Source organism: Lissotriton vulgaris, chromosome 3_1 (assembly GCF_964263255.1).
Source record: "Lissotriton vulgaris chromosome 3_1, aLisVul1.2, whole genome shotgun sequence".
NCBI lineage: Eukaryota > Metazoa > Chordata > Amphibia > Caudata > Salamandridae > Lissotriton > Lissotriton vulgaris.
In genome coordinates, this window is record NC_141689.1 from 1,874,895,034 (window position 1) to 1,874,909,051 (window position 14,018).

Below are 14,018 nucleotides of genomic sequence, written 5' to 3' on the forward strand. Positions count from 1 at the left end.
ATTGGAAGTGATGCCATTTAGCTATATAATTGTGGCTGATTTAGTGAGTTTAGTAGATGAGTTACTCTCAGGATATCTGTAATGTTTGTGATGGAGTGACCCATCTTCCAAACTAGAGCAGCTAAAAGAATAAGTTAGAGATTGGAAGCGGTCTCTTAGCATCCAACAACACGCATCCTAAGGGCCTTATGAAAAGCATGGCTGTCCTTATTACCGCCTTACTTGCAGTGGCAGTGGCAGTTCTGGAATGTGCTGTCATGGCAGCGGTCTGCTGTGAAGGGTCTCCTATGAGCCTTACACAGCTGCCGCCACGAACGCTGCAGCACCACCCGCCCACCACTGGTTTACACTCGTAATCCGGTGGGTGGGCACACAACAAGCTTGGCAGTCCTCCCGTTGGTGTGGCGGTGGCGGGCCAACAGAAGGACCTGCAAACTTGTAATAAGACCCTAAGTCTATTCATGTATTCTACTTCTGAATCAAACTTATGTGACCTTTTTGTGCATGTAAAAACAACAGAACGATTACCAAACAGCCTGGAATGTGAATTAAAAGATCAAGAGGGGAAGCCAATTGTTTTCTTTACACATCAAATGCTTACAAATAATGTGTAGAAACCCTTTAACATACTCCTAATTTGACTTTTATAAACCACTTTCAGCTTATTTAGCACTGGTGTTTTACAGAACTTTACTTAAGTTGATATAATAACTGTTGACTCTCTATGCCAAATGCATGCCATCTGATCCAGTGAGAACATTGTGAATCATTTTACAAGAGTAACGGATAGTTGCATTCCTGGTACACACAAGTGTCCTAATTTGACTTTTATAAACCACTTTCAGCTTATTTAGCACTGGTGTTTTACAGAACTTTACTTAAGTTGATATAATAACTGTTGACTCTCTATGCCAAATGCATGCCATCTGATCCAGTGAGAACATTGTGAATCATTTTACAAGAGTAACGGATAGTTGCATTCCTGGTACACACAAGTTATTAAAAAGCTTTTCTTGCTCAGTGCGTCGGTGCTACCTTATGAAAAAAGGCCATTTTATATTTCCAAATATCAATGTAACCACATCATCTTATAGTCAAAACAGATGCATGCATTCTAGTTTTTCATTATGTTCAACAACAGGCTCAATATATAGATGTTTATCTTATTTAATGTCTTTCAAGTGAAAATATATATGTCCCAATACATTTGTAACAGCTTTTCTTATAACTTAGAAGGTACATCAGCAATGACGTCATTGCCGATGCACGATCTAAATTATCAGAGAAACTTATCCCGAGCATTAATGTAGAGGTAAGGAGAAAGCATATTCGCTCCAAATCGTAAACTGTCACCTGTGCTACGATTAGATGAACAGAGCAATGTCACAGACTTTTTTAGGGATCTTTTGCAGAAAGTTTGAACTGGTGCACAAAAAACATGAAAACCCGAGTTGCACATACAGAAGAAGCAACATAGTGTACAATATTTTCAGCTGCTTAATAAATAAAGGGAACTAAAGAATGAACCAATGTATGTTCCACGAATGTACCTAAAATAATCTTTGCTTCTTTTTGGCCATCTCTGTAATGGGAAGATACAGGTAAATTAATGAATGAAAAGGCACTTGTATCCTGGCGCTCTGCACCTCCAACTATCAAATTTGATGCCCACGTTTTTTACTGAACACGGCTGTCACCTATGTGGGGGGGCATACCTAGGCCAAAAACCCTAGGTCTCCATGTCAAAGAACAGTAGTTTGGTCTTTTCTGCATTAACTTTGAGCTGGTGTTGAGAGAGCCACATAAAAACGGCTGCAAGACATATTTTAATCTTTTCCTCGGAAAACGAGAGTCCCTGTCCCAGGTGAAAAGTAGCTGGGTGTCATCAGCATACAATACTTTATTTACTCCCAGGGCTTTGGCAAGTAGTGCTGATGGGGTAAGGTAAATGTTGAATAATGTGTGGCTCAGGGCCAAGCCGTATGGAGCTCTTAAATTCCCAAAATCCAAATGAAAAAGGAGATATATAGACCTCTTGTCCTCGTCCCTCCTGGAAGGAAGTCAGCCAGCCCAGTGCTAGACCCTCAACCCCAATCGATTGAAGCCAGGTAAGGAGTGCAGTGTGTGGTACCATTTCAAAGGATGCGGAAAGCTGTAACATAATTAATACTGCCTTTTCTCCGACATCTATCATACCTCTGATGAAGTCTACCATCTCAATGCTAAAAATGGGCCACAATCCAGAAAGCTCAGTGAAGAAGATATTGAGAAAGCTGCAGATTACCAAATTTCTCTAAAACTTTAGATAAGACTGGGAGCAAATATATCGGTCTGTAATATGATGGCTCATCTGGGACTTCCTGGGGTTTCTTCAACAGAGGTAAGAATTTAGCCTGTTTCCAGGCCATAGGCACCAGAGTGGCTGATAAAGGCTAATTTAGAAGTTTGTTAGCCAGGGGATTAATGACACCCGCCCCTAGCACCAAAATGTTGGGATGGCACATATCCACTGTGGATCCCTATTTGAGACCACAGATGCCGTAAAAGAATCTTCCAGGGAGATCGTTTCAAACTTGGACAGGGACACAGAGGGCAAGTGTGTCGCATCCACTGGCAGTCTATCCAGTATAATCTCCTCTGATTGCCTACGAGAAGAGAGACTAGTTTGAATGCTGGTGATCATATTCTGGAAGTAGTGTGCTAGCTATTTGCATCTTTCAGCTGAGGGTTCCTGACGCCATAAGCTGGGAACAGGGGAAAATATACCTTTACACAATTTTGAAGGGATCTCTAGACTTATTTTTCTTTAGGGAAAGAAAAGAAAGGTTCCCCTGGACTTTCTAATGGTAGATAGGAATTCACATACAATTCTAATGTACATTCAAAACTGATTCTACATCACACATCCACTCTTCCTTAAAATCACAATCTATTCCCCCTTTCCGCATAAATCTATAACCAAACTAGAAAGTAGTGTTAATATATATTTATTCTCATAAAAAAACAATATAAACAGATATTTAATTGTATCAATACACAATATTAAAAAGATCAGCTCCTAACCAAATATATATGGAGGACACTAGTCCATTAAAAAACATCAGAAGAGACTTCTTTTATAAAAACAGTGACACAACAAATTATAGACAATTCATAAAACCAAAGTGCAAGACCCTAAGGCTAACAGCAACCCGATAATGACGTTAAGTTGTAGCTAGACTATTTATCCAAAGCTGATATATATTTCAAGGTAATTTCGGCAAACAATTTTTCTTTTTTGTCCTGAAAAACCATTCAGCGGTGGATTCTTTACAAGTGCGTCAACACGTTTCGGTGGTATTAATACTTATTGCCCAACCACCTTCTTCAGGACTAGCATAAATGAGTACAGGGCCTAACGTTCCAATATTGCAAATAAGCTAGTTTCTGGTAGTGTATCCATATCTTATATTCAATTCCAATACAAGGAGTTCTCCCACTGGTTGGAGCTTCCGTGTAAGAATTGCTTATTCCTCCTGCTCTCTCATATGTGCGTTTTCATTAAAGGATAGAATAAATAACTCCCTTGATATCGGTGTGTATTTATTTAAATTCCTTTTTTCCTTTTTGATTAGGATCCATATGCAACCCATAGCTTCTGATGCGCTTACTTGTGGGTCATGCGTTTAGGTTCCCCAGTGTTGATTCTCAATGGAATCTTTCACGCGATTCTGGTCCAGGGAGGACCTGATTTGGCAGTTCGGACTGGACTGTTAACATAAGGCACAGGGTCAAGACTGATTTGCATATGGGTGGGTCTAAACTGGGGTGGCATGGTGAGCAAAAGAACAATGAATTTAACCCATATCTCTTGACTGTGGGTGAATGTATGATTTATTCAGCATTCCGTCCATCATTTGTTTGCGTAGCACTTTTCATCCTAGGTGGGATGGGTATGCCCAGACGTGGGTCCTTTGCTCACTGTGTCACTGGAATCAAGCTAGCCTGGCTGATGAAGGGTAATACCCAGAAACCGGTCCCAGGATGCTTGATTTCGGTCCAGGGTGGACCTGGCTTGGCATTTCGGTCTGAACTGTTCCCATTAGGCACAGGGTCAAGATTGATTTGTATATGGCTGGTTCAAAACTGGGGTGGCATGGTGAGCAAAAGAACAATGGATTTAACCCAGATCTCTTGACTGGGGGTGAATGTATGATTTATTCAGCATTCCGTCCATCATTTGTTTGCCTAGCACTTAGGAATTAAAGATGGCACACGTTCCCCATTGTGTGTTATGAAGTCTCACCTCGAGTATTGCCCAAAATGTGCAAAGTGCAAAAAGCGATTTCAGTGCCAATTAGAACAGTTTTAAAACAAGTAAAATCGGATACAAAAACATTTAACCCCACCTGGAAAGAACCTTTCCTGCAGTTGCGCCTGCACCAAGCGCTGTCTTATAAACATATTGCCAATGGGTAGCTGGAGTGCACACAAACCAAAATGGCGGCTCTGGCTGTCCCGGTTAAGAAAAAAAAGCCACAAAGCTTTCCTTGATTTTAGTTGCTCCCTCCTCCCTTGAATATTGCCCAATGTGCAAAGTGCAAAAAACAATTTCAGTGCCAATTATAGCAGTTTAAACAAAGTAAAATCAGATAAACACACAGTTCAGCTCCCATACAGACCTTTCAGTTAATTGCCTATATCCAACTCTAATATATTAATACAATTATGGAGCTTTAAAAAAGCATTCATCCACTGAAGAAAGAGATGGGACACCTCTTGGTGTACATTGTGTTTAGCAGTTTGGGAAGAGTTAGTTTCACATTTGTAATTTGTGATGGATATTTATAAAACATGGCTGCTACCATAATGTCCTGGTGACACATCACAAAAAAAACAGCATTGTCTTCCGGTTGAAGAAATTCTAGATGCAGTAAAGCCATGTTTTCAGTGCTTTACAGAAGGAAAGTAGTTCATCATGTTGGTGGAGTTGTAAGTGGAAACCATTCTAGCTCTTGGTATCTTAAAACGAGAAAGCTCTGCCTCCAGAATGAAGATGTTGGATATTAACGATGGGGATTAGTAATTTGTCAGATCATTTGATAGAACGAGAAGGGGCACATCGAGAGAAGGGTTTATGGTAGGTAGGTCCTAAGCCATGAAAAGCTTTGATAGAAATCCCTAGGGATATAAAAATCAATTTTTATATCCCTTTATCGATTTTGAGAGCTGCAGTAAAAAAAACTCATTGCTAATATGTATTTTTCTATTAAATATGACTGACGTTGGCAGTTCTATTTTGTAAATGCTAGCTAAATGACAGACAATTATGGACCTCATTATGATGTCTGTCGGAAAGTAAATCGCCTGACTCCTTGCCGGATTTGGTTCTGACCGATTCGTGATCAGCGGTTCCGATGACCGATTATGATGCTCCAAACACTGTTCGGAAGGACTCCCATTGACTTCAGTGGGAGGCTGTGTTCAGACCGACAACACAGGTGCCTATGGGGAAAATGGGTTTCTGTGGAAAACCTTGCACCCTCTCACAGGCACCCCATGGTGCCTGCCACACTGTGCATGGCTTTACATGGGGGGTCCCTTGACCCCAAACCGGAGGACTCAGGATGAAGGGGGGCCTGCGATGGGTCCCCAAAGTCAGTTTCCGACAGCCTTTTCATGTTGGACAGACTGAATCAGAAAGGCTGTTGAAATCTGACATCGTAATCTGTTGGTAAGAAATGCTATTCGTTGAGCTCTACGAATTGGCTCTGACTGATTCGGACTCACTGAATGACGGTTGGAACCGATTCAGAATGACCGAACGGTTCTCATTCTGACCGCGAGCATCATAATCTGTTGGTTGGAATTGTTTCCAACCGAGTCCAGTGGATGGTTCCATCAGGTCTAGAGGAATCCGACTGTTGGTTGGTGGCTTTCCGACCAACATCATATTCAGCCCCCAAATGTAAATATGAGATTAGAAATACCGCATGCAGTTTTTTGTAAAGAATTGGAAATTATACACTTGCCCACGTACTTGTGTGATATTTCAGCACAATATGGTGTACTGTCTTGCTCCTTTTGCCTTTATCTATGAATAAAGTGAATATATCTAAATATTAATTTTGTAATGATGCTCATAATCCTGTGGAATAAGGTGTGCCTTATTTCATTTTTGGTACTTTGAAAAATAATAGGAGTTATCAGATCTACATATTTATTCCATATTTATTCCAAGGAATAGAAATATGGCTACACTAAAGACTAGCTATTTCGTCAGAAAAGTACTCATCTTAGTATTTGGACAGTAAATTGTAACTCCTATCTCTTAACTACTCTGTAATATTTTTCTCATTGTCATAGGTTACTGCTGATCAATAGAGTGTTATGATTCATTGACTGTACTGCCTTGCTTGTTTGCTCAAGCAAAATCCCTTTTTCATTGAGGTCATTGGTGGTGATTCACTTTGAAAGTTAAACAGCACACTTTGAGTTGGTTGCATTCCTCCAAGGGTAATTAATGAAGGAATCGGAACCGTGAGTTCTGTAATCCAACTTCGTTGGGGCTTAGATAAAATGGATAACTTCATGCAGGGTGTCTTTAAGCAGGAGAGAGTGGATTCATGTGGTCTAACGTGTAACACATCTGTGCATTCATGGATATTATATGAATGACCTCACTGACCAGCTGAGGCCACAACTATTATATTTTACAAACGAGTTAAATTAGAGCTCAAACTGATTTTGAGAGGCAGCTCACAATGAGGATTGATTCAATGATTTTAGTGCCAGGTTCCTAAAGTAATAATAAACAATCCAACATATCTATATCTTATCGTGAAGTTTAGTTTCTTGCAAGACATTTAGTAAGATTGTTTGAGCCTGTTATTTAAAGACCGACTTTTAAAAGGCAAAACCAAAAAAATGAACATTTCATTTGCCTGCAGTGCAACTCTAGCACACTCACATATAATTAATTGTGTACGGAAAACACTGCACACAATTACATATAACTGTTTCCAAACACAAGAGATTGCACTATAACTTCCTTTCCAATATTGCCACAGCAATGGATGAACCAAAAAGTCCACTAATGCTGAAGTAATTGCACGCTCTTGATGTTTAATCAAATCTTAGACTTTTACATGCAGGTAAAATGCTATCACTCAGTAGATTTACGAAATTACCCTCCTGTGTGCTGATGTAGAATGAGACTAAGTCTCACAAAGAAGATAATAGCTAAAGAAAGCTGACCAAATGCCCCTTGTTGTATGTAATATTACTATTAATGTGATATATTGTTTTTTACATTAGCTTGTGGGACGGCTAACACTGTAAAAAGATAAACATTGCATGTTGCTTTCCTTGGGTGGTCCAAATTGCATCCCATCGTTTTATAGGCACCAATGCAGTCTATGTAATTAGGAAATGTTGGCGCATCTTTTCACTTGTTTCTATTTGGAATTGTTAAATTCATCTTTATCTTTGAACTGAAATATGTTTCTGAAATATAATTGGAATATACTTGTTCCAAGCAATCCATTTCAAATCATCTCTTTTAATCCTCAAAAGGACTACCCTAGAGCAAGTCCTCTTAGTCATAATCCCTGAAAAATGTCGAGCATTTTGAAAGAGAAATAAGACATTTGAAGCCCACTATATTCTAAAATGACTCACCACAGCACCAAACTTTCGATCACTTTGTGATCCATAATACAATTACACTCCTCCAAAAATAAGCTCCGATAATGGCATTGCTCACTATGTTCTGACTTCTCTGGTTTGTTAAAGGCTTCGGTCTTACACCATATAAAGAGATGATGATTTACTTTTGGATGTTTCCAATAAGTGATCACTCTATTTAATAACATCAGGCATGAACTGATGGTCTTATGTCTAGAAACCCTCCAGGAATTATGAATATGTAAGTAACATTGGCTAATGAGGGTCTTTGCAAACTCAGCTTAGGTGATCAGTACAAAAGGCAGTTCCCTCGGTAGTGTACAGTATGTATCTTTACCATCAACACTAGAAAATGATAATTGTCAATATAGTACTAACCTTAAAGCATGAGAAAAATGTGCAGACCTCTCAGATTCATTGTGTCCTTTTAAGGCCAACAGATTTTGTAATTGGTGTCAATGGTAACTAGATTTTTTGATCTCTTCCACTTCTTATTCTGGCAACCCACCTATTAACACCATGGGTACTTTATTAACAGCATTAGGCAATGCTAGCTTATCTCCTTTGCTTCATGAACTACTTTGGCTGCCTATTTCAGCCAGGAATAAATTCAGAATCTATTGCCTAGTCCACTGGGCCATCCTTGGAAATATTCCTTTCATACCTTACAAATTTGTTGAAGATTTCTAATGGTAAAAGTGGTCTAACATGTCAAAACTGTTTCCAACTCCTCACCCCAAAGATAAGAACCCCTACTGCTCAAAGACAGTCTTTCTCAAGTGCAGCCACATCAATCTGAAACTCTCTTCCTCTAGCCTTCAGAACCTTTACACATTACACCACCTTCCAAAAACATGTTAAGGCTCCCCTTTTCAAACAACACTTAGGTAATGTTTTGCAAAGAACTGACCATTTCTTTCTCATGCTGGTCTCCATTTATCTTTATGTTTGTTAACAAGTATGATGGTCTTTCTCCCCCATCTCGATGTACCCTGTTAATTTTGAAAGTTTTATTGTAAAGCACCCTTATACCACAGAAGTCTAGGTGTGTTATGTAAATGGCAAAATATATCTTTTTAAAGTGCAATCATAATAAAATGCTTGCTTCTTTCTGATTGCAAACTTACTTAGTCATGTTGAATGATACTTTAAGCCTACTGCTTCTTAAATATTTTATCATGATTTATTATTGCAATAAACGTCCAAGAGCCTACACTCTTTTTAATTTACTATGTGTTTAAGACATCACAATAGAACACATATTCTACTGTGAAATCATAAAAGACATAAGTATGTGGTTTTCATTACATAAAAGTGAGAGATAATTGAAACTTAGTGTTAAAGTCTGCCTCTTATGTTCAAAACAACTTGGGGCTAAGAGGGTATATGGGGGAACTGTGTTGGGGTTAGTCTGCAATGATGCACAGCATTAAGAACTTGGTATGTAAATTTACTGTCACACCAATAAGATGCTTTGACGTATACCCTGCTAAACAATAGTTTGATCCTACTGGCAAGCACACACAAGAAAGACTGCACAATGAATTATGCAGTCTCACTGGGAAACTTGTGGATTCATGGATTCTTTCATTACATCCAAGAATCTCCATGCTGCCTTTGGTACTGGGAAATCCACGCTGCTATATCGAAAATTAACCATAGCTTCCCAGGGTGCCAAACTGATGCCACCACACCTATTTTGATTAACAAAGTTTAATAAGTTGGAGCAATTGCTTCATCAGTGGTATGGCATTAGTGAATATGTGGTGGGCATCCTTACCACTGACATGGTACCAATAGTGTAATCTCACATACCAGGGTTGAAGGATTCCAAGAGCAAGGCTTCACCAACCGAACAATCAGGACCACACAGGATCCTCATCTTAGAGACCCTTGCACCATTCCTTCATTCCTCCATTTTGAATTTCAAATGTGTAACTGAGGCTATACCACACTCCCTAAAGGATTTCTACTTTTGAAACTATGACACAGGATTCTGGACCTGCATCTTCATATATGCCACTTTGTGATTCAGTCCCTTAATTTTGTTCTTTGTACTTTTCACTTGGTAATTGATCTCTGTCACTGTCTCCTCCACTGCTGATACTATCAGAAATGTCTCTCCAAGATTTTCTCAGATCCTATCGAAGATGTTAAATTGAGGAGAATAGGGTCTTCATAGTTCTCCTCTTAATCTGTATTTTGACCAGATGTGGGTGTCTGCCCCAGACAATTTTGTTTTATTCTCCTGAGGAGGAGTTGGGGACCGTCTGAACTAAATGCAAATCTCTGTAAAGTTCCTCCAACAGAGGTACCTCATGACTGAATCCAGAGGAGCAGAATCTACAATCATTATGAATTTAGCTGTACTCATGCCGTTGGAAATGCATACTGTCTTACACTCTACAGCATCTCTCCTACCTCTATCCTACCTGCTCTCTTCTCTGCTAAATATACTGCATCTAAAGCCTAACCTCTCCACAAGGCTCTGAAATATCAGTGAAACATGGGATCTTTTTTAAGGCTCCACAAAGAGCAGACATACATGCATTCCCAGGAAACGGAGTAAGCAGTCAATGCAACTGTCAGGTTCCACTCAGGTGTTATAACAGTGTCAGCACTGCCTTCTTGGTGAATGTGTCTTACTCCTTAGATGTGTACACCTCCATTACCTGTATCCTCTGCCCACCTGTGGTCGAAGAAAATTTCAAGTTTGGGCCTCAGGGGTACATATCCACCTCTTGCACCCGGTACACTCAAAGAGGGTTACCTGGTGAGTCAGGCCACCAAATGCAGCTCAGAGGACAGAACCATGCAGGTGGTCCATGAGAAAGCATCCTTTATGGAGCTTAGCTTGCCAATCTCCCTGACCCCCTAATAGTCCATTTGAAGGCACCTACAAGTAAAATGGCAAAGTAATCCAGCAAAACACTAAATCCCAGAAGTATTAGAGAAAAATCACACCATCTAATAATAGATTCTGCAACATCCGCATGATCATGGTTAGGGTTGCATTTGGCAAATCAGAAACAACAATGTGAATAGAATCCATTTTCTTAAGGTAATAGAACTGTTTCATTGCTTCATCACAAAAAGAGGACCTGAGGAGATTTAAAGACCAGCAGGGGACAACTCTCCATCGAAAAAGTCCTACAACACAAAAGGGCTACCTGACAAACAGGTAACACACATACTGGTGGGACCATATGTGAGTGATCATTCACTCCAACCACTGGTTCAGTATACCTTCTTATGGTTGTGTATGTCTCTGTTAAATATTGAGAGGCATACTTCACATCTTCGGTACTTAAGAAAGATGCTACACCTCTACAGAGGGTATAAGGCTGAAACATGTCAACCATCACTACACTATGACAGGTTTAATCCACTCCTGCTATAGGTCTTGTTCTTAATCCTAAACCTTGGGATGCCCCAATAAAGTTTTGGTATCCTTTTGAGTTAATTTTAACTCACATTCACCCTCACAAACCTTTGCACTGCCTTCACCACACTTTGCTCATCTATAGGTTTTAGTATATTTCTCATCTCACACTTAAAACATCCCTGAGCCCCTCCCTCTTAGATAGGGGGTTTTAGTCCACTCTGTGACCAGGTTTGCATTTCGAGGATGTTACCCAATGATAAAGCATGCCACCCTCGGGTGGGTGAGGGAAACCGTCCTATAAAAGGGACACTCCTGCGCACCTCCGCTATGTTTTTATCAGACCCAGGGGCCCTTCTGTGTTATAAAACTCTTTCATTGCTTCCTCAGCAACTGCACTCCAGTGATGTATAATGCAATTTAGACATTCATGAACAGTGGCTCATAGAACTAACAAGTCTTCAGTGAAGTTTCAGCAGAAGTCCTTGAACGTTTTACTTTTGAGGACATTATAAAAGCCTCATTCACAATACACACTTTCTATCAAGATCTTATACAATGCTAGTACATTGAAGTAATCTGCTCGATGCTCTGTGGAAACAAAGGGAGTGGTGGCTTTGCAGAGGGCTACTGATTGGGAGGGAGGGGGGATAATGAGCAGGAGAAATTGAATAGAACGCAATAAAGTGCATCTATGTTATAAAATAATGGTGTACCACACGCAAATGTGGCATATCTATTTATAGTATTGTCTAGACTTCTAAATAACATAGGTACTCATACTGGTGCAACTTCATCAGTTTAAGCTCTATACATAATTAGAACTAAAACATTTCAAGAACAATTTTCAAATGCTATAACTATTTTTACAAGCTGGTTTTACTTCTGTTTTAGGTTGAAAGACTTCATCGGGCATTACAAAGAACACTAGCAAGGCACAAATCAAAGGAATGCAGGTACGAAAAAAATATTTTAAAAACTGACTGTTGTAGACCTTTCTATTTATGTTCTCCGAAAATATTTGTTTGCATACTGCCATTTGGACACTTTTAATTTTCACAGTTTCTGCATAAGGAGAATAATCAAAATAGCCCTGAATCTTGCTAAAAATATGTTGTTTGAATCCCCTGATTTCCTCAAAAAATTCAAAGTGTCGAAAAATGTTTCATTCACTTTAAAAACATTTAGCACACTGCCAAATAGAAGCTTAGTTAACATTCATTTTCCGAACATCACATTATCAACAAACACTACATTACCATTGTGATTCTCAAGGCAAATGTATCTGATTATTGCCATTTTTCAAATCGCATCAGTGGTTTGTTTGGAATTGATGTAAAGCTGTGCTCAGACAGTACTTTCCCTAGTACTGTGTTCATCTTAAAAGAGAGGAATAGGTCCTGTTTGCCTAAATATAGTCTCACTTTATACAGTTGTGAAATTGCTATGATTTGTGTAATACTGTTGCATTAACCCTATTGCATGAATGCATACATGTGGTATTTCTATAGTGTGAAACTATTGCCAAAAGGTAAAGGATCAGGGTCAATGACAAGCATAAAGTCAATGAAAGATAGGAGAGTTAGCTAGATTGTGGACTGTTTATGTATTGTGATGTAGTGTCCTTTAAAGGTGGCTCTTCAACTCTTTCCTAAATTGGAGCATTGTTCAGGTGGTCCTGATGGACATGAGGATCTTGTTCCAGATACTGGGTGCATAAATGGAAAAGCCATGCTTTCGTGGTTTTTCCGTTTTTTAAACAATTTTTCATGTCATATGTACTTTAATATGCATCTTCCCTGGTGCACTGGTCCTTGCTGTTCAGCCAATGTGAATGTGATGTGTGGAATGTTGGAGTGGGGGTGATGCAAGGGAATGCTTGCGTGCCTGTGGGGTGGAGAGTGGCAGTTGGAGTATGGGTTGAGCAGCAGGGAGGTTGCTCCTGGTGGGAATAACCTAAGGACCTAGCTATGAATGTACTTATCTGCAACTAAGACTAAATAAATCATCTTCTAAAATTACATCTCAGCTACCAGACTTTCATTACAACACACTTCTTAGTCTGCAGTCTGATAGTGTCCTGGCTGCAGGTTTGTAAGAACCACCAGTGCTGGTCTGCATAATATATGTTGGTGCTGGTTGTGATGGCTTTATATATGATGGAGCTGGAATGGTATATGGTGTGTGTACGCAAAGAGAGCCAACAAAGCCCCATCAGGATGCGGATGACATGATCATACTTCTTCAGGTCCAGGACGAGACCTACAGAAGCCTGTGGGATGCCCTTGAAGAGTGCCAATGTAGAGCCTGGGAGGCTATAGGGCAGGGAGTTACAACCAACCATAAGAGAGAGTACAAGGGCATGAACAGCGGTACTAAAGTCACGTTGTGGAAAAAAGGGTTACTGTATTGCTGTAGAGGAGGTCCTAAAATATTTCCACAATTCTTATATTTTGAATAAATTAAGAATTGAACAAGATAAAAAATTAGAGCAGAGGATTTCTCACTACAAGCACTGATATTACTACTGACATCACATATAACATATGATGTATTCTAGTTTGGTAGTTTTCTTTATTCATTAGTATCACTTTCTGTGGTCCACTCTCTTTTTTAGTATCATTTGGCTGCCAAGGTGTACCTTTCATGGGGAGAGTGGTAATAACTGAAAAAACGTTAAATGTCCAGCTTGTTATATCGTTTTTAATGTCAAAATGCTTGTAAGTGTTCCATATTTTGGTGAATGAAGGAAACGAGGTTCTGGAAATAAGCACAGATGCACAGAGGTTTTTTCACGAAACTGTATGTGTGCTGCCAAACTCAGGTTTGCAGAACTAGAAGCTAAGTGTTGTGCCTTACGTTTCTCTTACAGGATGACATCACCTATGTTCTAGTTCTACTCTGCATCACTTTCTGCTTTTATTAGAGTGTTAAGTGTTGTAGGTTCTGCATTCAACATTCTCTATCTGGC

General features: G+C 39.5%; 1 protein-coding gene across 2 annotated transcripts in view; it reads left to right on the plus strand.

The window, feature by feature from the left end:
• GUCY1A1 (guanylate cyclase 1 soluble subunit alpha 1) overlaps positions 1-14,018 on the plus strand; it is a 472,623-nt gene that overhangs the window by 226,785 nt on the left and 231,820 nt on the right. For both annotated transcript variants that reach the window (XM_086962337.1, XM_086962338.1), the window contains exon 3: positions 11,942-12,003. In XM_086962337.1, the coding sequence (XP_086818463.1) occupies positions 11,942-12,003 (62 nt within the window). The remainder of the gene's footprint in view (positions 1-11,941; positions 12,004-14,018) is intronic.